The sequence below is a fragment of the Acanthaster planci genome, linkage group LG08 (genome assembly GCF_054643075.1).
Source record: "Acanthaster planci isolate LZ-2023a linkage group LG08, COTS_SCS, whole genome shotgun sequence".
NCBI classification, from domain to species: Eukaryota; Metazoa; Echinodermata; class Asteroidea; order Valvatida; family Acanthasteridae; genus Acanthaster; species Acanthaster planci.
In genome coordinates this window covers 19876786-19899192 of record NC_141784.1, presented here as the reverse complement: position 1 = coordinate 19899192, position 22407 = coordinate 19876786, and the positions used below count along the sequence as shown (strand labels likewise).

Here is a 22407-nt window from a genome sequence, read left to right as displayed (position 1 = left end):
TGATTTTAGTCAACAAAACTAGCACAATCACTTACCTAATGCTCCGTACTTTGTATGAAAAACAGCCTAATCAAACTGGACAAAACATTGAATCTTGGGGCAATGAAAAGAGTTCTTCATGCTTCAAAATGAACAAGACAGCAAGGGTGGTTCCAAAATTCCATCTGTGAAATTACACCATCAATGCAAAAACAACAAAACCAATGGCCGAACGTTTCCTGTCTTTTAGGGCTGAGTATATATTTTAACACTTGCACAACACGAACTGAAATTTCAGATGTATTCTATACCAGTTTAACAAAGTGCAATAAAATAAAGTACTTCATGTACATGTAGATACCACCATAATTCTAACAAAAATACAAACCAGACAAATGTCAAGATTTTTGATCTCTAATCTTACAACTCTGATTTCATTTTAAACTGAGCTTCTTCAACTGTCAGTCACTGATACTTAACTAATTGCTCATTCAGATATTTATGCCTCATGATAACGTACCGTACAACACAGATAATTAATTTAAAACATTAGACTGATGTGAGCACGACACATGGAGAATTACTTGATTTCAAAGCCAGGGGCCAATTTCATAGAGCTGCTTACGTACAAAATTTGCTTAAGCGTGAAATAACCTTGCTTGACAAATCAGGTTACCAGCCAAATCTCCACGTGATGTATATTGGTTTGGAATGGTATTCACCTGTCTTTTGGTGAGCATGACAACCGCATAGAATTTGAGCTGGTAACCTTTTGTTTTTAAGCAAGGGTTTTTGTGCTTAAGCAAATTTTGCGCTTAATTTAAGCAGCTCTATGAAATTGGCCCCTGATCACATACTTTAGAAGTACACCTGGGAAATGTCCAGGTCCAAACTATTTTTGTGCAAACCCTGCAAGTTCTGTCTCCAAACAAGTGTGAAGAATTCTGAAACCAATGAAAAACAATGCAAATTCCTGTTTGCTAACATCACAAAAACCTGACATATTAAACACCAACAGACTGCTGGATATCCATCCTTTCATCAGAGAAGTAACTATTTCAAAGGAATCTGAACAGTAAAGCAATTAAGGTGAAACCTCTCGAGAAGTGAATACAGAAAGATTAACTCCCGAACTCCTCTTTTGGAATGAATAGAGGGTTTGCATGGCTGCCATCTTGCAGGCCAGTGCTTTTGTTTCACTCACATGTGCAAAGATGGTTTCCCAGTGGAACAAAAGAAATGCCCTGCAAGATGGCCTCTGTGCAAAGCCTCTATTGTCTCTTAATCTACATAAACAGTAACATATTCGTATTTAACATCGCTGATTTCCACTTGTGAAATACAAACTAAAAAGACTGATCAGTTTGACTGAACAGGAAAACTGTCTTGCTGGCAACATGCACTTATCCTGGAATGAAAATAGATGTCCTCTGGATAGACTTTTGACTCACCGCATTTCATGCAACAATTTAAAAAAAAATTTGTCTGGTCGGAGTTGCCATCTCCATAACATGAAAACACTGATAATAAACTTGTCTAAGTTACTTCTACAGCAGGCAAGGATAAATCCAGACAATATTTCAAACTTACTAAGATTTCAGTATTACAATGCATGTGTTTCAATCCTTTCATCGTCTGGGATAACGAGTTTTCTTTCCACAGGCAAGTGTAAATCGTAAGTTTGCTCCAATCTGACAGCTTGCCATTTGAAAAATTGTAGCCAGATTCAGGACGGTACAGCCCAGTCCCTGTCACTTTGCAGCCCTCAACTTTTGAAAAAAAAAATCCCAAAAGATGAAATGCATTCCACTGAGAGTAATTCACAGGATTGTGACAGAAGGAAGTGTCAAAAAGGTCACACTCACATTTCCCATCTGCAACAATCAAGAACATGCCCTTAAGAGGGCAAGCACAGGCTATGTGTGTACCTAAAATGTGCACAAGGCTTGGGTATGAATATAAGCCAATGCATTTTATTTCACTAGAACAAAATCTGCTGGTCAGCTTAGCTTCTTGGCCTTTTTTTTACACTGTTACGTGACTACCATTTATTTAGAACAAAACAATATAATGCTTACATTGATACGCAATTATAATTTAAAAGATTAATTACTCAATTCATTACAAATACCTCCAACTACATGTGCATGTAGCCACACCTACAACCATACTTAAACACAAGGCTGAGACATGTACATGCCATGATAACAGTCTGTAATCTGACTTTCCTGCGCGCTAGTATTTGTCGATCATCTTGCATTGTTACAACGACCCTGCTTCATGGGATAAGATGACTACCGTCAGCTGGAGGACAAAGAAAGAACACACCAGAAAAAAATGGTTTCACGACCTCTGACTCAAATCTGCAGTTTGGGTGTTAGCACAGGAATAGGATGGCGAAAGTTGAAAAAGCTGGCCAATATTTGGTTGAGGAATCTAAGGATTTTACTTTCTAAACTCCAAATCTATTTTGACAGGCAGGTGGAAAGGCACTGCTATACAAGTACCCATAAAAAAGGAAAAAAAATGCTGTCTCCATCCGTCACGGGAATTAAGTAATCTGTCAAGATGCAAAAAGAAACATGCAGTGGAAGGCCCAAGATTTCATGTAACTGTCACATCATGGAGGCAATATCTTTAATGTTTTTTGTCTGCTCTGGAAAACAAGAACACCTGAAAAAGTTGACTAAAAATTCGCCAGACCGTGGTATTACGGCCACATTCTTTCTGTTGACGAGGTGTCTCAGGACAGATCATTTCTTCCCCTCATTTTGATTAACAAGGCTACAGAGAAGGGCTCTACTTACCCCACGGTGCCATCCGTTTCTTCTAGTGGTGGAACAGGCGGACATTGGTGTGAGCCAGAGCTATGCCGTGCTCATCGCAAGCCTGTATGATGGCCTGGTCTTGCACAGCTCCGGCCGGACTGGCGATAAACTCTACCCCACTCTGGTCCAAAAGAACAAAAGCCATCAATAAGTTGGGTACTGGGTTACTCCACGCCAAATCGGTCCCTAAACTTCAGAACAAATTGTTGAATGACTGACTTAGATATTTTAAAACTTTCAGCATACATATACTCCACAAAGACATTTTCAGTTCCCGACTGTTATTCAAACATGCCTTGGTTTTTCAATCTTCTAAAAAGCTACGGTACGTGGACTTGTTTTCTGAGACAAAAATGCCAAAAGATCAGTGCCAAGACATTTCAAAAATTTCAACCAACATGAAACTTTGCACAAATCTCAAACAACCCCTTACAAATTGTACATTTCACAGTTCATCTATTGACCAGAGTCATTCTGTTTGAGATAATTCAAGGTCCTCAGCTAAAACCTCTGAGAAAGATACAATTGATAACAGACTTCCTGATAATCCAAGTACGCTGAACTCGTTTAATCAAAAGAGCGACTGAATTTAATAGCGATGTTGCTACCAAGTCCCTTGTACGTCATTTTGAATTGACAAATTGAAACCCTTAAAAGATCCATGGTGACGAGTCAGCTTTGAATCCACTCACGCCACTACTCGAAAGTCTGACAATGAGAACAGCCTCGAGCAACTTCAATCAAGGACTACAGTTAACAACAGTTCCACTAACTCTGACCAAATGCACGCTTGTCAACGATGGATGCACTAGTCACCGGCCTCACCTGATGAGCACGATCGATGTTGTCACGGAAGGGGAAGAAGGCATCCGAGCTGAGGGCCACTCCCTTCAGTTTGGCCAGCCAGTCCTTGCGCTCCGCCTTCACAGACGGAAAATGCACAACACTCATTACAATATCATTTCCCCCAATCCGTAACAGTCCCAAATCCTCAACTTCCAATATGATTTTACGTACACCGTCAGGGTTAGGGTTAAAACAGATAAAACGTCAGCAGATTCAGTTTCACAAGTTAAATATCGCTAGGCTTATGAAAACTATTTATAAACTGAGAGTATGACCAACTAAAAGACAGACGAGCACGCTTGTTAAGTCCCAAAAAGCCAATTCTTTTTTACCTTTTTCCAACCGAACAGTCAAACATTTTCAAAATCCAACCAAATGCAGAGCTCCAAGCAAATTTACATATGCAGGTCTGCACAATATTTGAATTTCAAAATCAGCGAACAAATTCACCGAACTGAGAAAATTGTGGCATATCTGACGAACCGGCGAATACGAAATATCAATGTTTTCAAGAAAAACACGTTTTCAGTTGAGCAGTTATTGCATACTCATTTTTGACATTCGACCCTCTTTTGATCTGTGTCTAAAACATACAAAATTGGTCTTTGAAGTGATTTCCTAATCAGTATTTCTGGCTCTATGAGCAATACATTGAATACCGTTGCCAAACCCATTCGTCAGTTAGTGAGATAAAATCTGGAAATCACCAGAAAGGTCAAACAGACGCCAGTTTGTCGGATATGCAATGCACTGTTCTCAGTCAACAACACTGCAAGCAAAGAAAAGAGTCGTCCACATCAATAGACTGATCCATTAAGCCCCGCCCCATTGTGTTCTGACCAATCACAGATTGACGTCCGACACACCTGCACAAATGTCCGACATACTTGCACACACATCTGATGGCCGTGGGTGGAACAAGCAGTATGGCACTGGAGAAGAACACTCATCGAGTGCCCGCGTGCACAGGGGGGCTGGGACTTACTGGATCTGTCTATTCACTTCATGACCAAATAGCAAATACATGTATCTTACTTCAGTCAGCTGTTCAGGGACGGTCTGCAGAGAGCCTTCCCATGTGTCTTTATCCATGTCCTGAGAGAAACCGACACAAATCATTGTAAGTGATTTAGGACTTGAGCAGGCATGTGAACAAGAAAGATTTCACACTTGCTGTGTGGGTTAGTTCACTCCACGGCTACTTTCAATGATATGCCCACCGTCGCTGATGAAGTCATGCCCATTCCAACTGCCACAATACTGAACATGCCTCTAAGTTTCACAATGAGAACGATTACTTCAGAATTGTTTTCAAATGCCTTTTTCGTTACAAATCAGAATCTGTTGCAGGTTGATATTGTTTTTTATTGTCGTATCATGGACTGCTACCCATAACGATAAGACGACACCTCATAAATTACACAGTACTGTTCAGAATACAACATTGGAGTTGATTTCCTGATTGTGTGTGGTCCTACCTGACTAACTGTCCCGTTGACGTAGACATCGATGATGTTGGACCTCTCGGCTCTCTTGACGCCTTCCTTGAAGGAAAGACCCAGAACTTTGGGATGCTGACGTAGCCACCTGAGAAGCAGAGAGAGAATGAGGAGGAACCAGCACCAAAGGAAACCACTCCACTTGGTAGTTTTCCTCTGGGTCTATAGTTAATACAAGTTAGTAGACACAACTTCACGTTACAGCCCATCCAGCTTCAAGGAATATATTCTGAAGTGCTCTGTCACCGTGGAGAGGACGGAATTTAGAAAATGGTCCTGGCACATAAAGTCAGTTAAATTCTCAGTTCCGAGGCTTGAAATCCTTCGCAACTTGAGAGATTTTCTCACTGAGTCAACTAATGGCTCTAAAATGTTTATGTAATTCCTAGCCATTATTTCAGAAGAAAAACTGAGATCAAGTGTCCATAGAAAATTCAGAACATCCAAGCATGCATGTGTAAACACTTGACCGCGGATGACGCGTAGATGCATAATTTTCCTTATGTGTTCGATCGTTCAAGAATTCTTTTTTTTCATTTTCGAGGTTAACGTATTCATGTGCCGTGCCTGGCTGAGTCAAAGTGCAATCGCAAGGTTGAAGAATTTGCAGGTAAAAACAACCACACCCCAGCGGGTAAGAAAATCTGACATTAACCATAACCTTCCCCAACCACGCAGAATTAAACAGTAGTAAAGTGTTTAATTCTGTGGGGATAGGTCCGGTAGGGCCCAGACAGCTGGCTTTTGCATTGGGTTCGTCATACCTCAGAAAAACAAAGTCCAACAGCCTCTGTGCACAAAGTCCCATATGGGTGTTTAACTTTGTGTGAATGGGGAAGGTTAGGTCCAGCTGATAAATGCACAAGTTCAAATCCCAGGTATCATTGCAGTTGTGATAATTTCAATAAAAGGCAGAATAATCTTCGCTGGTGCAACAAAACCAAACACAGAAAAAAAAATGTTCTCTTTATGACTGCTTTAAATCTGCAGATAGCATGCCTTGCCGTTGTTGAATTGCACTGAATTCAGAAAGGTGCCAAGAGAACGAGTCGGACAACAACGCATGGCCAAATTCATCATCATCGGGTTTTGATTATTATGGTGTGGAACATTACGCACACAAACTCACCAGTTGTTGGCCTTATCGCCGGCCAGTCGGGTGCAGTGGATGCGCGATTGCTGGCCCGCCCCGCTCCCGATCACTTGACCGTCCAGAGCGTAGCACACCGAGTTGGACTGGGTGTACTTGACAGCAATGGTGGCCACAATCAGATCACGCAAGCCCCCTTCAGGCAACTGCTCCCCCCACCCCCCAAAAAAAAACCCAAAACAGGTAATTTCAGATGACAAAGCTAAGAGACTCTGATTTCAACTTTGGAGTCACTGGGTTCAAGGCTACTAGCCGACACCCTTTCAGTCTCATTTCTACGTAACATCTTCCCAATAGTGCCCCAAGGCCTTTACTCAGTGACTGTATTTGCGCATTGATTTGATATGGGCAGTGCACGATATTTTGCTTACGGGTTTTAGCTATTTCAACAATCGCTGTAGAGTTGCTTACCTGTAATCTCACACGGCTTTCTAAGGATTATCAGATGACTTATCGTACCAGTGCCTGCTTAGTCACTTTGCAACGATGCTGGACAGCGATTCACTTTGATAAACACACTGCATTGTTGAATGTTCATTTTTACACACTTATGCACTGTCAATCAGCCCCTTTGGGCAAAGGAATTAGTCTACAAAATTCACAGCTTAGAATTTCTGAATGGCCATTCCTACCTCCCGTCGCTTGGTCACCACGTTTTCAAAAAGTTTCTTGGTGACGACGGCATTATTGCGCAGCTGCTGTAGCTGTAGGCCAAAGAGGGTACGCGTCTCCATGTCATCTGGCTCGTAATTGGGATCCATCTATACATGGTTCAAAGGAAATACAAGTGACTTTCAATTACGCGGGTCAAAGAACTGTATACTCAGTGTATGCCCCAAAGGCTTGTGAAAAAACCACAAGCGTACTCAGGTGGGACTCGAACCCAAGACCATCTGCTTACTAGTGCAGACATCTTAACCACTCGACCACCCGAGCTTGCCGGTGTCAGCTGGCTAGTTCGGATCAGATGTAGCAGCGGGTACTGCGAACAACTATTTGGTAAAATCAACACTCCATCACAAATCCATCTTTGAAAATAGTTTTAGATTAATCAAACAAAAATATGTAATTGAGTAACTGATACATCAATTGATCAATCAAGACATCAAAGAACAGTTGAGGGCCTATTCACAAAGGTTCCCAGCAAAAATACTGTCAGGAACTTGGGATGAAATAATGCGGTTCGATACTTCAAAGGAGGAAGTATATGTATTTTGACATCAAATGTTACCATGGCAATGTAAATACATATGGAAGCACACCCGGTCCTGTAGGCTCAGTGACACAAATATGGCCAATTGTGAGACTTTGGGAAATTTTGAAATTGGCATTTCAACAGTTTCAGTAAATATCATATGTTTGGCTGTGAAAATGTCCCCTAAACTGCAAGCTTAACCCTCCCACGGTTCAACCAGCACAAATATGCAGAAATGCCAGCAGTCACTCTTGTGCATGTGTTTTCTATACGGAACACAAATATGCTCATGTTCAATGTGCATACTGTCAGTTGCCGGCACAAAATGACCCAGGGTCTTTTGTGCAGTCCTCTTCATTGCATTTGGTTTACTGCACAAAAGTGTAATCTGATATTCCTGTGAGGGATATTTAGTGTAATGCTTAATATGACACAGCTGTACATCTGTGTACTGCTTACCAACTGACCCCAAAGAGTGACCCCAACACAGAAGGGTACATGACTGCTACAAGAAGAAGATTGGGGAGGCACGCGCTTAGGCAACACTCCACATATGTGAATATTAGCGAATCTGGCCATTTCACTCTGTACGTGGAGAAAACCTTCAGTTGTACATCTAAAATGGACTTACCATCTTATCTTCATGAAACAGTGCGTGTCAAGTGTTGTGGATCTGTTGAGCAACTGTGGCAACTGAACAACGTCCGTCAAAAACAACGCGAGTGAACATCCTCTACGTGACACAGGTCACTTACCGTGAGGATGCAGTATTTGCCTCCTTTCTTCTTGGCCAAGATTTCTTGGGCCTCAGGCTCGTATCCAGGGGCTATGACTCCATCAGACACCTAAAAATGTAAGCCACTTCACGTGAGTTTCTTTGAATGCACGGATCTAGATAAAAAAGAACGGGGGAATGTTCTGGCAGGCAGCTTGACAACTTCAGCTGTGCAAAATTACTTTTTACATGCAGCTACAACCCAATTTCAAGGGAGAATTAAGGGCAGGTTACCTACACAATATTTTTTCATTTTTAAAAACCTATCAATTTCATGGAAGATGCTTTGAATTTCAAACCTCAAATCAATATTAAACCGCTCAATTTTGGGGATGAGGAAGTTGGAAAACTGACCTCTCTGGACAGAATCTTGGCTGTGGGGACATCGCAGACATCGGACAGAGCCACAAAGTCCCCAAAAGATGACATGCGGTCAGCACCTTGCACAGGGAAAAGACACACAAGCCCAAGTCAGTCATTGATTTAATTTTTTTAGGGGGGGTGCATTTTGCATTATATGTGTCATTCTTAGTTTGACTAGGTCTGCATTTTGAAGAACACTGACCACACTGTGCCGTTTCTTACCTCAATGCTAATCTTTTTTCGACCGTATGAAAGATTACTAAGGAAATTTGACCTGTGGTCACCGAACGGTCCTTACTCGGACTTTCCCCCTAGATGTGAGGGTGTTTTAATAAACTCACCCCTGGCCCTAGCATAGGCTGTTGCCAACGGTGTCAGGGGCATCAGATCATCCACCATGCAGAGCTTGGCCTGCTCGGGACTCAACTCCACGCCGACGGCAGCACCTGGGCAAAGCAAAGGGAGAGAGGCCGCCGTCATTTCACGCAAAGGCCGGTGTCTTCATTGTCTTTCAGTAAAATGAAAATGCCATTGATTTTTCATCTTGATGGATTACAAAAGGTTAAGGTAATTACAAGAGGGAAGTATCAGAAGTAAGGCTTAGCAATGTGGACGGCTGATTATCAGGATTTTTTTTTATCACCGAAGCCATTGTGTGACCAAATGTCCCAGTGTGATATGTATGAATGGTCCATAAGATCTAATCTGTCAAATTTCATTCTCAAAAGGTACAAATCATGGCACTGGGCAATATGCCTCCACCATGGCGTAGCTGTCGTGCTTTTCTACTATTCAAAGCAATGTTACCAAACAGATTATTTTTTCCAAATAGGAAAAATATTCTGTTCCCTTTTTATAAATATGCAAAGATGTATCACTACTGCCAACGGGTCTACAGGGAACAAGACAAGCATGGCAGTATTACGATAACAGTCTATAGCATATGCTGTTGCCCATGTGTACATCATACAAGGTATGGTGTATCAATCTATTTCACGGCCGTTTTACAACCGTCCCACTTTTGTCAACATACGTCCGCCTACCTGCCGGGCTGACGTGCTTGAAGGAGGTGGCCGCCGGTATCCCGAGGGCGGTCCGCAACTCCTTGACCAGCTGCCAGGCGTTGAGGGCGTCGCAGAGGTTGATGAACCCCGGCGACCCGTTCAGCACCTTCAGGGGCAGCTCGGTGCGGGTGGTGAACAGCTGGGCGGGCTTCTGGTGGGGGTTGGTGCCGTAGCGGAGCCCCAGCTGCGCCGAGCCGCCGCCGCAGTACTGCTGGCGGAAGAAATCCGAGATGGCCGCGTCGTACAAGGCAGTGTGAGTAAATGCCTGCAGGAAAAGACGATAATAACACAACTGCATCAAAATGAAGTCAATCAGAGGAAATTTAAGAAATTTTTTACAAAACCTGGCAAGTGGTTTGGCAATCATGAGCAAGAATTGGTTAAGTTGCCTCACTCTTGTCAACTCATTTTGGGTACCGAGTGCTATATCATCACACGTAACTCTTGCCCAATCTTGGAGGAAGCAGGGCAGCTCGAATTTCCTCGCCAACCTCTTCTTTTTAAAATATAAAATTTTAAAATGTAAAACAAATACATTTTAATTTGACCTCAATGTTTACTCAAAATCAAGATAGTTCCATCCAAAACACTCCGAGTTGAGAACCTGAACAATGTATTGTCTAACTAATTCAATCTACTTCACATGACTGTGCTGACTCAAAAAATGAAGAGACGACAGGGATGACATGAAAGGTTGCAGAAGTTCCACACGGGCAAAAAAAAACCTGCATCTCTGTAAAGGCTACAGCACAGGCTGGTCAAAAAACACAAGCATGGGGGATGGCTTCAACGGGCCCATGTGCCGTGCCTAGCTATAGCCATGTCATTGCGATGCGGCTGTACCTTGACGGCTAGCTTCTGCCTGGTTTCCAGCTTGGTGTCCTTGTCCACGCTGGCTTCAATCTCAGCCAGAACGCTGCCACGGACAAAAGCAAAACATTACTTGGGCACTCGGCATGTTGATGCCCCTAATTTTGCTGGAGAAACTGAAATTCTGAGGGGGGGGATGTCGATTAGGGAGCGAAATGACGTGAAAACGGCACCGTCAATTAGACACAGAGGGGCAAGTGAATTAGAGATTTGTCGAAGGGGCCCAAGAGACTGGATCCCCAGCCAGCAGCATCAGGATAAAAGCAAATCCATACTATGCACATTTGACTGCTTCTTTCTACCCACAAGGGTGTGAAATTATGGTCCGACACTAGACATTAATGACCATTTGTACTACTTGGCTGACCAACAGCAGACATGGTGTCAAAATGTCGGAGGGGGTTGGAGTTTCCCAATTAAAGTTCCAAGAGCAAATCCTGATGGTAGTGGGTGTTTTTGGACATTGACATTGACATTTGACATTGAAACTGTGAGTCTTCTCATGTGACCTTCATGTACGTGTGACCAAAAGCTGATGATTGTATTTAAAAAACAAGATTGATCATGCTAAAGAAATTTTGTCTGACCACTTTTTCAACCTAATTTGGCACTCTGACCCATCAACCCAAATGTCAGAAAAATCCACATCCACGACCGATCTAAAGTAATCCAATTTAATTTGATGCTAAGGACAGCACACCCCTGCCAACATGGCCTTTTAATATTACGTCTTGATGTCTCAGGGGCAAAGTAAGAGAGATGAGATTTGGAGGGGGCGACCGGGATGCTTCCTGGCAGTACCGTGAGGAGAGGAGACGGTTATGGCTTATGGGAGGCTTCAACAGTAAGGACACACCTGTTGTAGTCGCCGGGGTCGCACACCACTGTGACCCTGGCATGATTCTTGGCGGCAGCTCGCAGCAGAGTTACGCCACCTGTGATCGGAGAGACGCAAACATCACACTGCAATGCCGTCCAAACACAACCATGCTACCATCATCAAGCCTCTCCCATTAACTTTTGACCCTACCCCCTTAAGCCTCTCTTTGCTAAGCAACCCTCCAATATCGTCCAACACATCCCGATTGTATATGCTCCTTTGAGGAGTGTCCACCGTCTCAATTCTTCAAAATCCTCTGGCAATTCCCGTCACTGTGTTGACGCAGTGTGAATGGTATCCTGGAGCAATATGGATATTTTCATGTACATTGTATAATCTAGACATGAATTTATGCATGGCTGAGCTTATGCAACACAAGGTCTAACCCACGACCTTGAGCACTGCATCCTTCGCAAATAGCCACACATTTTCTGCCATCCTTTCAAAAAATCCTCCCAAACCACCCAGAGGGTTTTGGAAGATTGAAGAGGGTTAGGGTTAAATGGGAAATCATGTAAGGTTGCACTAGGTTTGGCATGAAAAGAGCAGAAAGGTTAAACGGCATTTCTTTACAAGTCCATGTTACATTTCCACGGGACAGCAACATTTCCAAGAGTGCTCGACATGATGGGCCGAGCCACTTACCGATGTCAATCTGTTCGACGGCGGCAGGCACAGTTACGTCTGGCTTGGCGATGGTCGACTCAAATGGATACAAGTTACATGCCACCAACCTGTACGGGGACGGGATGGAGAGTGAGGAGGGGGCATACAGGGACGGAATCCGCCGTTGATGAACATGCATGTGCCAAACTTTCAGGTTGCACAAACATCCAGAAAAATTATGAGCCTATTACATGTATGTTGCATGTACTCCACCAAAAAATCCAGGAGAGATAAAAGTTGCTAACAACTGATTTGCCATTGTTTCTGGGTTTGCTGCTTTGCTTGTATTTTTTTAAAATTTACCGCACAAACTTGAATCCCTGCTGGTTCATATCCGCCAAGTCCTGCTCGATCTTTCGGGATAATATACCTGAGTAACAGGGACACGAGTGGGCAAGTTAGTGGACTGACATGTTGTGAAACACACTTACTGAACGTTTCATTACAATCTATGACTAAATTTGCCATTACAATCAAACAAAGCCCTTTAAACAAAGACCATTCATCACGCTTTGTTCAGAGGAGTTACGCTAAGAACTCAAATGCCACAATATAACATCAAAACCCGAAGTATGAAAAGTCATTTTTCTATATAGGTGGTTAGATTAAAAGAGCAACAGAGGGTTTGCATGGCTGCCATCTTACAAGCTAGAGCTTTGGCTTCACAGGGCATACGCAAAGGAGGTTTCCCAGTGGAACAAAAGAATTGCCCAGCAAGATGGCTACCGTGCAAAGCCTTTATACAATACGACAATCAACTAAAACACAACACAAGCAATGAAGGGGCACAGGGATTCCACATTCTTGCCAGACACTGGGAAATCCTTCCATAATAAATAATCAACTGATTTTTGTCTGCGGGGTGGAATGACACCATGACAGCTATGCCAATCCCTACCAGCATGCACGGCGGGATGCAGCGTCTTGACACGCCCACCCAACATCTCTGGTGCTCCCGTTACCGAGGCAACATCGCTATTGAAGAGAGCAGAGGAAGTATTTACAGTGTAATTTGTCAATATCCGTCTTCCACTTGAGAAAATCCAATTCATTCTCAAAAACATGTACAACAAAATCATGTCTTGTTGTGATCAACTAGAAAACAATTCATTTGTGACAAGGTTTCTGAATCTCTCTTGTATAGAGGTTTGTTTCTTATGTTGAATTCCACCTCAGATAAGAATTGACGATTACTTCACATTTACATGAAACAATTCCAAAAACTGAGCCTTCAATCTCTTCACTTCATCAGACCCCACAATATAAACCTTGCAGTTGAATTGAGTCTGCCATCCAGCTGTGCTTTTCCCACAAATTACCACATCTGTCAAACTCACATGTAAATTGATGTAACCAACAAAATGCCAGGCGCATCTCATAATAAAATCATTTTTAACAAATGTGCATATCCCTGCTGTGCATATCACATACCGAACACACGTCAACCACAAAGCTGGATTTTTTTTAAACTTCCCACCCGGACAAGAGTACATGTATTGCTCGCAACATCTACACGTCGAGTTGGCTAAACATACAAGTAAACATTTTACCACATTTAATCATAAAGATATAATATGTACAATGTGAAGCTGACGGCTGTGTAGACATTTACTTTTCGCTCAGTAAAATGTGACATGTCAACAAACAACATATAGACATTTTTGCAACGAATGTGAGTCTTTACCTGACAGCAATACCGGCCTCTTTGATGGCCTTGGCCGTCCCACCAGAGGCCACAAGCTGAAGGCCGATGGCCTGTAAACGATTTGCAAAGTCCACCAGACCTGTCTTGTTGGACACACTCAACAGAGCTGGAAAAAAGGAGATAACTCAAGTTCAAACACATATGGACTACACTCTCTCAAAATTGAATACGATCATTCCAAATTCACAACTTTACTTTACTGGATTTAGGACTTGAGTGGTCTAAGGGAAGAGTTCCATATACAGACATCAGTAATTATTCCCTTCAGTGACCTATTAGCCATCAGAAAGCAAAACATGCCCAGAAAAGTTCAATTTAGGAGGGAAAATACCATGTCGTTTTCCGAGAAAAATGGTGTCTGTATATGGATCTCTTCCCTGGTCAAATGATCAACTTCTTAATTTGAAAAAACGAAGTTTTATTCACCCAAGTTAGGGGGTCTATGCCAATGTGGCATTTTTATCCATACCCCTCTACCAGTTTGAGTTACAGACATAAATAAAACATCAATACACACTATGGTGCATGCAACTTGAACTTTGACCCAAAAAAACCCGAGCAAATTCCAATCTTTACAAGACTTTGTACAGTGTTTTTCAACTTTCAAGGGCATGATCGTGAGGTAGAAAACAAGGAAATCAGTTGATCTAAGGAAATGTCGCACGCCTGTAGAGTTGGGCCTGCCTAACTAGAGTCGCTGATAGTTGGGACACGCGTTGTAAAGTACTGAAGTGAATGCGTCACTCGCACAATAGGCCAGTCCGTTATAGTCCTCCCCATTCCCCACTGCACAGGTGGGCGCTTAGCACAAGCTCTTCTCCAATACCAAACTCCAGGTTCCAGCTACGTGCATCATGTCCGACTTTTGTGCGCGCATGTCAGACTTTTGTGCACGCCTGTCGGATATAATAAATTACGGCTGTGATTGGTGGGAAAACAATGGGGTGGGGCTTAGAAGATCATTTTATTACGTGTGTGAAAGGCATTGATGAGGGAAACAGCGAGTGAATTAACAGTCCAACATGCACACGTACTCCACCCCCAGAACTGAGTACTCCATTTGTTTGCACTGGACCTCCTGGTTCCAATGATGTACGTAGGCATGATAGGCCTCAATGTACTTATTAGGCCTAACGTCAATGACAGCATAGTCACCAGGTCTCTAATTTCGCCACCTAGGCCTAATGTCAAGTCTGATTGGTTTTCAAGGCAGGCCTACAAAAGTACAAGGGACCTGGCGACTCTACTGTCATTCTCACGGTCAGGATGACATCACCGGGTAAGTCTTGGTTCTCTCTGATTGGTCAGTTGGTGGTTGTTCCATATTTCACAGTGTTGTGGTCCCATGGGGAAAATCTGAATTACTGACCAAACGGTCGACCTTAATACCAAATAATACAGAGCCTAGGCCCTCTATGCCTGAAATTTCACTGTTTAAAGGTCTATGCACTAAGAATATCTCACACACTCCACCGAAAAGTTTTTAATTATTTTTATCACTTTGCTGCAAAAAATTTGGAAAACATACAAATCCCTGCACAAAGTGAAGGGAGGGTTGCCCTTGCCCATACATCAGTGCGATAAACGGAACAATCTCTGACCGTGAGAATTGATGTTATTTTTAGTTGCCAATCTGGGTGCTGGGCTCAAGAGTCCAAAAGCAATGAATCAGACCATCATATACTAGGGATATCACATACCGGTACGCGTATATGGCACAAACAAATGCAGACAAGACACAAATTAAATCTATTGACAGAACGGAGTGTCAATGACCATAGCATAGGCCTAGGCCAAGCCTTATCGCAAAAATAAATACTGCATGGGTAATTTAGCATGATAGAAATTACTTAATTAGACGGGCAAGTGCTGTGGGCAAGTTGCATACATTGAACCTGTTGCCTTCCCACAATGCCTTTCTACCATATCTACCATTGTACAAAATCAGTTATGCGGTATTTGCGTTAAGGCTTACGGACAGACACACATTATCATCATAACATTGATAGAATGTTTCCTCCAGGTGGTCCAAAATCCGAACATGTCCACAAGCATGACGAGTGGCACGAGTCCGCCCAGACTGTTGACCACCTGACAAAGAAATCCAGGATAAAAAATCTCTAAACAGATTAGGTTAAATATTCTTACCAATTTCCCCACTCGCCATTGCTGCATACAATTATTTGTTACCGCTGACAAAACGGTACAGAAAGTGACAATTCTGAGATACAAACAGGACCGAGCCAACAAATTCCGCGCCACTTGAGTGTCTGGCATTTACAGTTCACCCTTTCAACGACAACGTTGAGCACGTGTGTGGTGCGCATGTTGGAGCGCGGGCTATAAGTCAATCATATCATACTAATAATCTATATTATGTTTATTTTGGTAAATTTAAGTCCCATAAATTCAGATAAAATAATTATATCATAAATTTGATTAATCTTTTGTAATACACTTTACGGATACAAAAATATACTTCTCAAAACATCGTTTTACGCACAAGTTTTTGAGTGCTCGTGACGCAATTTCTAAGATGGCTGCGCCCATGGCACGTGCTGCGGAAAAAGCCCTGACTGGGTTATCAGCAAAATTCCTAGCAATGTCAGGCTGCCGATTATGTCAGTTATGCCATACAAGACACAGTTATGTCTATAGATTACATTTATTCGCGAGTTACCACACTTCCTTGGTCAACGAGCAAAGGAAACGAAAACGGAAGCAAAAAGCAAGTCAAGTGGAGATTCGTAAGTAAAATGCGATGAATATTGCATGCAGTGGGTTGTCTGTTTACGACAGTTTCATCTGAATTTGCTTTAGATTTTAATGGAGGTGATTAATTTAATTCATGTGAATAGAAAACTTGTTTGTAACAATCATTTTTCATTTTGGGTTGTTTGTTCAATGTGTATAGTGTTGGGGCATATGGAGTAAGCAGGTAAACAGGTAAATCAAGCGTGTCAGTCCAGCTTAATTTGTAGGCTGAGGGAATGAATTCCATTCCATACATTGTCCGTATGATGTATGGATGCCGATTAACACCTGTAGGCTGTACACAAAGTATAAGACAGGTCTGAGGTAGGGGAAGAGTTCTAGGCCTATACGAATGCCAGCAATTCTTCCCTACAGTGGCTTAATAGCCATCAGAGAGCAAAAACATGTCCAGAAATGTTCAATTTAGGAGGGAAAAATACCAAGTCGTTACTGAGAAAACACTTGCAATTTTTCAGACCAGTTTCTTAGGGTTTGTGCATAGGGTGTCAAGTGGCGTCCGTATACGGAACTCTTTCCCTGGTCTGGAAAATTCTAAGTGTTTTAAGTAAATATCTTAATATTTTACTGCTAAATTTTACTTTTGGACATTTTGACTGCTTTCAACAGTTCAGATGGCTCGTAGGTCACTGCAGGGAAAATTTTTAGTGGTATCCAAATAAGGAATTCTTTCTAGGCTGAGGCTGCTGCTCGAACATGATTCCATCAACATGACAATGACATCAGTTAGGCACTAGTGGCGCATTAGTCTCAGCTTATAGCTTTTAGGCATGTTAGGTTTGTGTACCCCCAGAACTGTGGGGTCTGACGTCTGCTCCTGCTCCACAAAGAGGGGGGACGTCGGACCCTGCAGTTCAGTGAGTAAGGTTTGTGCTGATCGGCCGATCACACCTAACCTGGGCTACCTGTTATGATCTAAACCAGAAGGGATTTGGGAATTTTGGAATATTTGTGAAATTGCTCCTTCAGCAACCATTCTCAGTGAAGAAGGAGAGCGAGCCCTTGAGGAATTCCAGAACCCCAAGAGCTGTCTGCACAATGTCCTTGCACTCGTTGCCAAAGATGGCAAGGCCGGTAATGTGTGTCAGTACAAGCTGCAGCCAGCCCAGGGAAACAGTAAGGTGAAGCAGAGCGTGCTGAGCGTGACCTGGCCACAGGAGTTCACCGTGGTGGGATTAGGGAGACGACGGACCCAGGCAGAGAAGATGGCTGCTGCACTGGCCTGCGCTAAGCTCAAGGTGAGTGGGTCTGCAGGAATGTCCTCAGCTTGGATTACTGAAGAAAATCCCCACTGGGAAGGTACGTTCACCCTTCTACATATCCCAGTAGTTGGCCAAGTGAGGTCCTCACTGGTGATTCATGATCTGTGTTTGTCATTTTGAATGAAATACTGAGATTAGGTCCTCAGTAGTTAGGTATGACTTCATGTATTAGCAAGACATTGCCTGTCCAGTACATGTCCCCAGGTAAGCTGATTAAGTCCTCACTTTACATCTGTAGACATTTTTGTTACATTTCACCTTTTAGGAATTTGGGGCTCTGGACGACAACAACAAACCAAGGATTGCCGGGCAGGTGCTTCACAACAAGGAAGATATCAAGGAACAGCTGTGGCGGGAGAGTCGGCCAGACTGGATCGGGCTGGAGCCAGATCTAGGAGTGGAGATCAAGCAGGTGCTCCAAGCCATTAAGGTGGGTGATTGCAGCTTGGACTTCAATCCTGGAGCTAAGGAGCATGATTCATGGATCACTCAGAGGAGAGATTGTGCCGATGTAAATTGATGAAACAGCCATGGGTGTTGATGAGTGGGAGATGGGAGGGAGGTGAGAAACGGGACGTCTCCTCTCTCCCACTTTTAAAAGAGTCAATATAATTTCACAGTGACGTAAGAAGTCCTAAATTTTGCTGGAAACCTATGTATGCTCTTCCCTTCTACTTTTGAAAGCAGTCGGCAACTACAAAAGCAGGTTGATAATGTGCTCATAAATTATTTGCACCCTAGGGTTTCTTGAAAGGTCAGGATGATAGGCCAGAACTCAGCCACATCAGTTTAGGTAAAATAGGTTTGTCACAGGCATTTTGGAATACCTGTTGCCGTGTGGAATATTTCAATCAAAAATTCAGTTCAGTTCATTTTGGTACTGTGAATATGGAAGCAATGTGTGTATTAAAAACTGGAGGTTTTATAGAGATGCGAACTCAGGATGGAGTCTTCCACTGTGCCTTTAACACTGGCTGTACCTTTGGCATGAACATTATGGACTGGTCACTGTAATAGGTGCCCTTCTCTGCAAAGCTAAATCAGATATTGCTGGCTTTGAATTCAAGTTACTGCTATATTACAAGTTGAAGGGGGACTCTTGTTAAATTATGGTCGTTTGACCGTTTAAGTGTAATTATCTGAGGGAGAAATTTGACCTGGCAGTTAAAAATCCCCCATCCTTCCTCATCAGTTTACAGTAACCATCTCTTTCTGTCACCTGCTGGACAGGCACGGCGCATAGGCTCTGCATGGAGAGAGCCAGCCGATCATGATGAAAGCCGGGCAGAGAGCTTTGAAACTCTTTTCGATTGCGACAGCCCAGAGGACCAGCTGTCTGATGCAATAACAGGGAAGCCCTACCAAGAAATGACCGAGAGCAGGGCAGAGTGGAAGAACAACTACCTCGTCGAGCGGCAGGAGCTGCTTGAAGACAAGGCGCAGCAAGACTCTGAGGAGAGGAGCATCAGGGAGGAAGCCCTGAAGCTCCCCATCGCGGACATGAGGTCAGGCCTCCAAGTTTCAAGTATCGCCATTGGTCGTTTTAAAAGTGCTGTTTACTGGATCGTTGGAATGGCAGAAGAAATTAAAAATGTAAAAAAGCAACGTAAGGAGTTATAAAAACAACATCCCGAAAATTTCCCTCAGTGGGCCGACCGTCTCGCTACCATTGACAGCCAAAACTGTTTCAGTTGTATCATGCATACCAAACTTAGACTTGGCTTGGGCTGAATAAATTCTAGCTCAGACTTCAGTCAGAGTTGAAAAAGTGAGCTAGGAATTGACTGAGACTGGTGCCTTCTCAGAATTGGCAGGGCTCAGATGAAATTGGATCCATCACCTTACAATTTCTGACACCCCATCAACTCACCCTACTATTCACCTTTTTTTATAATTTTTCAAACTAGTTCAAGTCATATTAGCACTGAGTGCGTGTTGATCTGTGCATCATTTTCAACTTCAGTTCAGGCATCCATTGATTCTCTTCAATGTTTCTACACTGCAGCTGCCCTTTGATAAGTGTACCAGGGTTCATGTATCCCGTCAAAGCGTACTACTTGGAGGAAGTTTCGGGCCTCCTGGGTGCGGGCATAGGTGCCCATGGTATCCAACTTTTTTAATAATTTTTCAAACCAGTTCAAGTCAAATTAGTTCAGTCGTTAAAATCGTGAAAGGCTTGCTTCGAGGAAGCTTTTATGTGATTGACAATATTGGGTGTGTCGTTTCAGGGAGGAAATTTTAGGTCTCGTCCGTGACAATCAGGTGGTGGTTCTGTCTGGTGAGACAGGGTGTGGCAAAACCACCCAGGTGCCTCAGTACTTGCTGGAGGAATGGATTCACCAAGACAAGGGTGCCCACTGCAACGTCGTGGTTACACAGGTAAAAGAAAAAAAGGAGGTCTGGAGTAAAAGTCATGGAGCTCCTTCACATAACATGCTCTCGATTTTCTCTCTACTTGGTCTTGTTAAAATCTGGAAACTTTCTTTTTCCTGGCTTGGCACTCCTCAGAAGTCTTCTTTTCTATCCATGATTAAGGAGCACGTAGTGTGCCACTGGAGTGTCATCACTGCATGTTTTTAATTGGTTTTCTGAATACTTGCAGCCAAGACGAATAAGCGCAGTGTCAGTCGCTGAACGGGTGGCCCTTGAACGTGGTGAACAAGTAGGGAACACCATTGGTTACCAGGTTCGTCTCAGCAGCAAGCTCCCATACAACAACGGCTGCATACTCTTCTGCACGACCGGTATTCTGCTGAAGAAGCTGGAATCCAATCCAAGTCTCACAGGTAGGGAACGAATTTTGTGGACATTAAAACAAAACGAGATCTGTGCCAAGAAGACGTGATTTCTTGTGTGGACAGTAAACTAAGCAAAGTTGAGCAACACTGTTAAAAGTTAAAAAAAATCCAACAATAAAATGTGTACAGTTTTCTTCTTCTTTAGACCAATACTAGACTGACTGAAAGCATTTGTTTAAACCACTCAACAAAGATGTCATTAGATATGTCAAAATGCAATACTTAACCCTAACCCTCCTCAATCCTCCAACAGGTGAAGGATTGAGGAGGGTTAGGGTTAATACAAGTTTAGTTCATTGATATACACTGACATTTCATTCAGATCACAGGAAGTTACTTTGGGATGAAAGTCCCAGTAAGATAAATGTCAACAAAAATAAGAAAACGTTGACAGAGGATTTCATCAAACCTATCCTTTGGAGGCCAGACAATTCTTTTGAGAACACCATACCCTCAACACCAAGGAGATTTTCATGTCAATAAACTACGTTGATATCATGATTTTTGTCACTTGGAACATTGCAGGCATCAGTCACGTCATTGTGGATGAGGTCCACGAGCGTGACATCAACACAGACTTTCTCCTGATCCTCCTCAAGAACCTTCTCCGAGACAACCCCAACCTCAAGCTCATCCTCATGAGTGCATCCATCAATGCACAGCTCATCTCCTCCTACTTCAACGAGTGAGACAAGTTTTGGGTTTCTCGGAATTCAACTATATTCAAATTACTTTTTGGCCATACAGTGGTCAAGTCCTAATCCGATAAGGATACCTCTTAATTCAAGAAAAATTAAGCCTAGAAAACTAGACTCTTTGGTCAGAGTACTTGGGTTCTAATTATAGAGTGGAAACTGAATATGCGCTTAAAAAGATGTCCAGGAAATGTCCAAGCATTTGCAAAAGGACTTACCATGTACCCAGATTGAACTTGGAGTCTAAATCTTTTTTATAAAAATATTTCAACACTTTCACTTTGCCAACTCTCTCAAACACGACCTTGGCACCTTGATTTGACGACATTGACGTGCACTTGGCCACCCCATGTAACAGTAATTGTGAAAACTAGAAGGATTACACTATAGTTCTGAATTTAGCGCATTTGTAGACCGAGAAAGATATTGACCTTTATTTGGAAGTATTTGCATAGCACTGAGTGCGTGTCCCAACAATCGGTTCAGGCTAGGAAGGTTAAGTTCTGTTCAGGCGTCCATTCATTTTCTTCATTGTCTCTACACACTGCAGCTGTCCTATGATAAGTGTACCAGGGTTCATGTATCCCGTCAAAGAGTACTACTTGGAGGACGTTTCGGGCCTCCTGGGTGCGGGCATTGGTGCCCATGGCAAAGGTAACCGGGCATCAACTTCCATGGACGAGGAGTGCGATGTTGTCAGGCCGTTGACTGATGTGGACTTGGCCGTCAACATAATCAAGTTCATTGATGAAAGCAGGCCTCCTGTAAGTCAATCCTAGCCAGACACAAAGAAATCGAAACCACGGCTGTGGTTGTCATCTTGTAAATTTTCTTCCAACTCCTCTTTTCTTGCTTTTGTTAAATTCCTACTGAACATGAATTTTATGGTCCTTTATTGCTTTGTCGTGTCAACAGGGGGCTATCCTTTGCTTTCTTCCTGGCTGGCAAGACATCCGATCAGTGTGTGACAGATTGAAGGATATTTGGCCCAATGTAAGTTCTCATCGAATGCATCAAACAGTAACGAGACTTTGTTCTTATTCAGTACCACGTGAGCAAG

At 42.9% G+C, this 22407-nt stretch overlaps 2 protein-coding genes across 2 annotated transcripts in view; one reads left to right on the top strand and one right to left on the bottom strand.

Annotated features, from left to right (window-relative positions):
* Positions 1-214: 214 nt before the first annotated feature.
* atic (5-aminoimidazole-4-carboxamide ribonucleotide formyltransferase/IMP cyclohydrolase) lies at positions 215-16148 on the bottom strand. The gene is made up of 18 exons (XM_087140083.1): positions 15969-16148; positions 13800-13926; positions 13014-13090; positions 12419-12485; positions 12095-12183; positions 11426-11504; positions 10543-10615; positions 9679-9964; positions 8977-9081; positions 8627-8712; positions 8253-8342; positions 6935-7063; positions 6282-6448; positions 5132-5240; positions 4689-4748; positions 3633-3728; positions 2787-2928; positions 215-2283 (listed from the first exon to the last, which is right to left on the bottom strand). The coding sequence occupies exons 1-17, from the start codon at positions 15985-15987 to the stop codon at positions 2809-2811; spliced, it is 1779 nt and encodes a 592-aa protein (XP_086996209.1). The 5' UTR covers positions 15988-16148; the 3' UTR covers positions 215-2283; positions 2787-2808.
* Positions 16149-16352: 204 nt separating this feature from the next.
* dhx30 (DExH-box helicase 30) overlaps positions 16353-22407 on the top strand; it is a 23924-nt gene continuing 17869 nt past the window's right edge. The window contains exons 1-9 of the mRNA XM_087140097.1: positions 16353-16567; positions 17562-17830; positions 18120-18284; positions 19085-19359; positions 20083-20233; positions 20457-20640; positions 21178-21337; positions 21898-22111; positions 22263-22340. Coding sequence (XP_086996223.1) covers positions 16357-16567; positions 17562-17830; positions 18120-18284; positions 19085-19359; positions 20083-20233; positions 20457-20640; positions 21178-21337; positions 21898-22111; positions 22263-22340 — 1707 coding nt within the window. The 5' untranslated portion in view covers positions 16353-16356. The remainder of the gene's footprint in view (positions 16568-17561; positions 17831-18119; positions 18285-19084; positions 19360-20082; positions 20234-20456; positions 20641-21177; positions 21338-21897; positions 22112-22262; positions 22341-22407) is intronic.

Excerpts from the sequence above, each read along its gene's own strand:
- atic (XM_087140083.1), bottom strand. Across the intron at positions 5,241-6,281 it reads GGCGATAAGGCCAACAACTG|GTGGCTACGTCAGCATCCCA; the intron begins GTGAGTTTGTGT and ends TCTGCTTCTCAG. Across the intron at positions 3,729-4,688 it reads TCCCTGAACAGCTGACTGAA|GCGGAGCGCAAGGACTGGCT; the intron begins GTAAGATACATG and ends CCGTCTGTGAAG.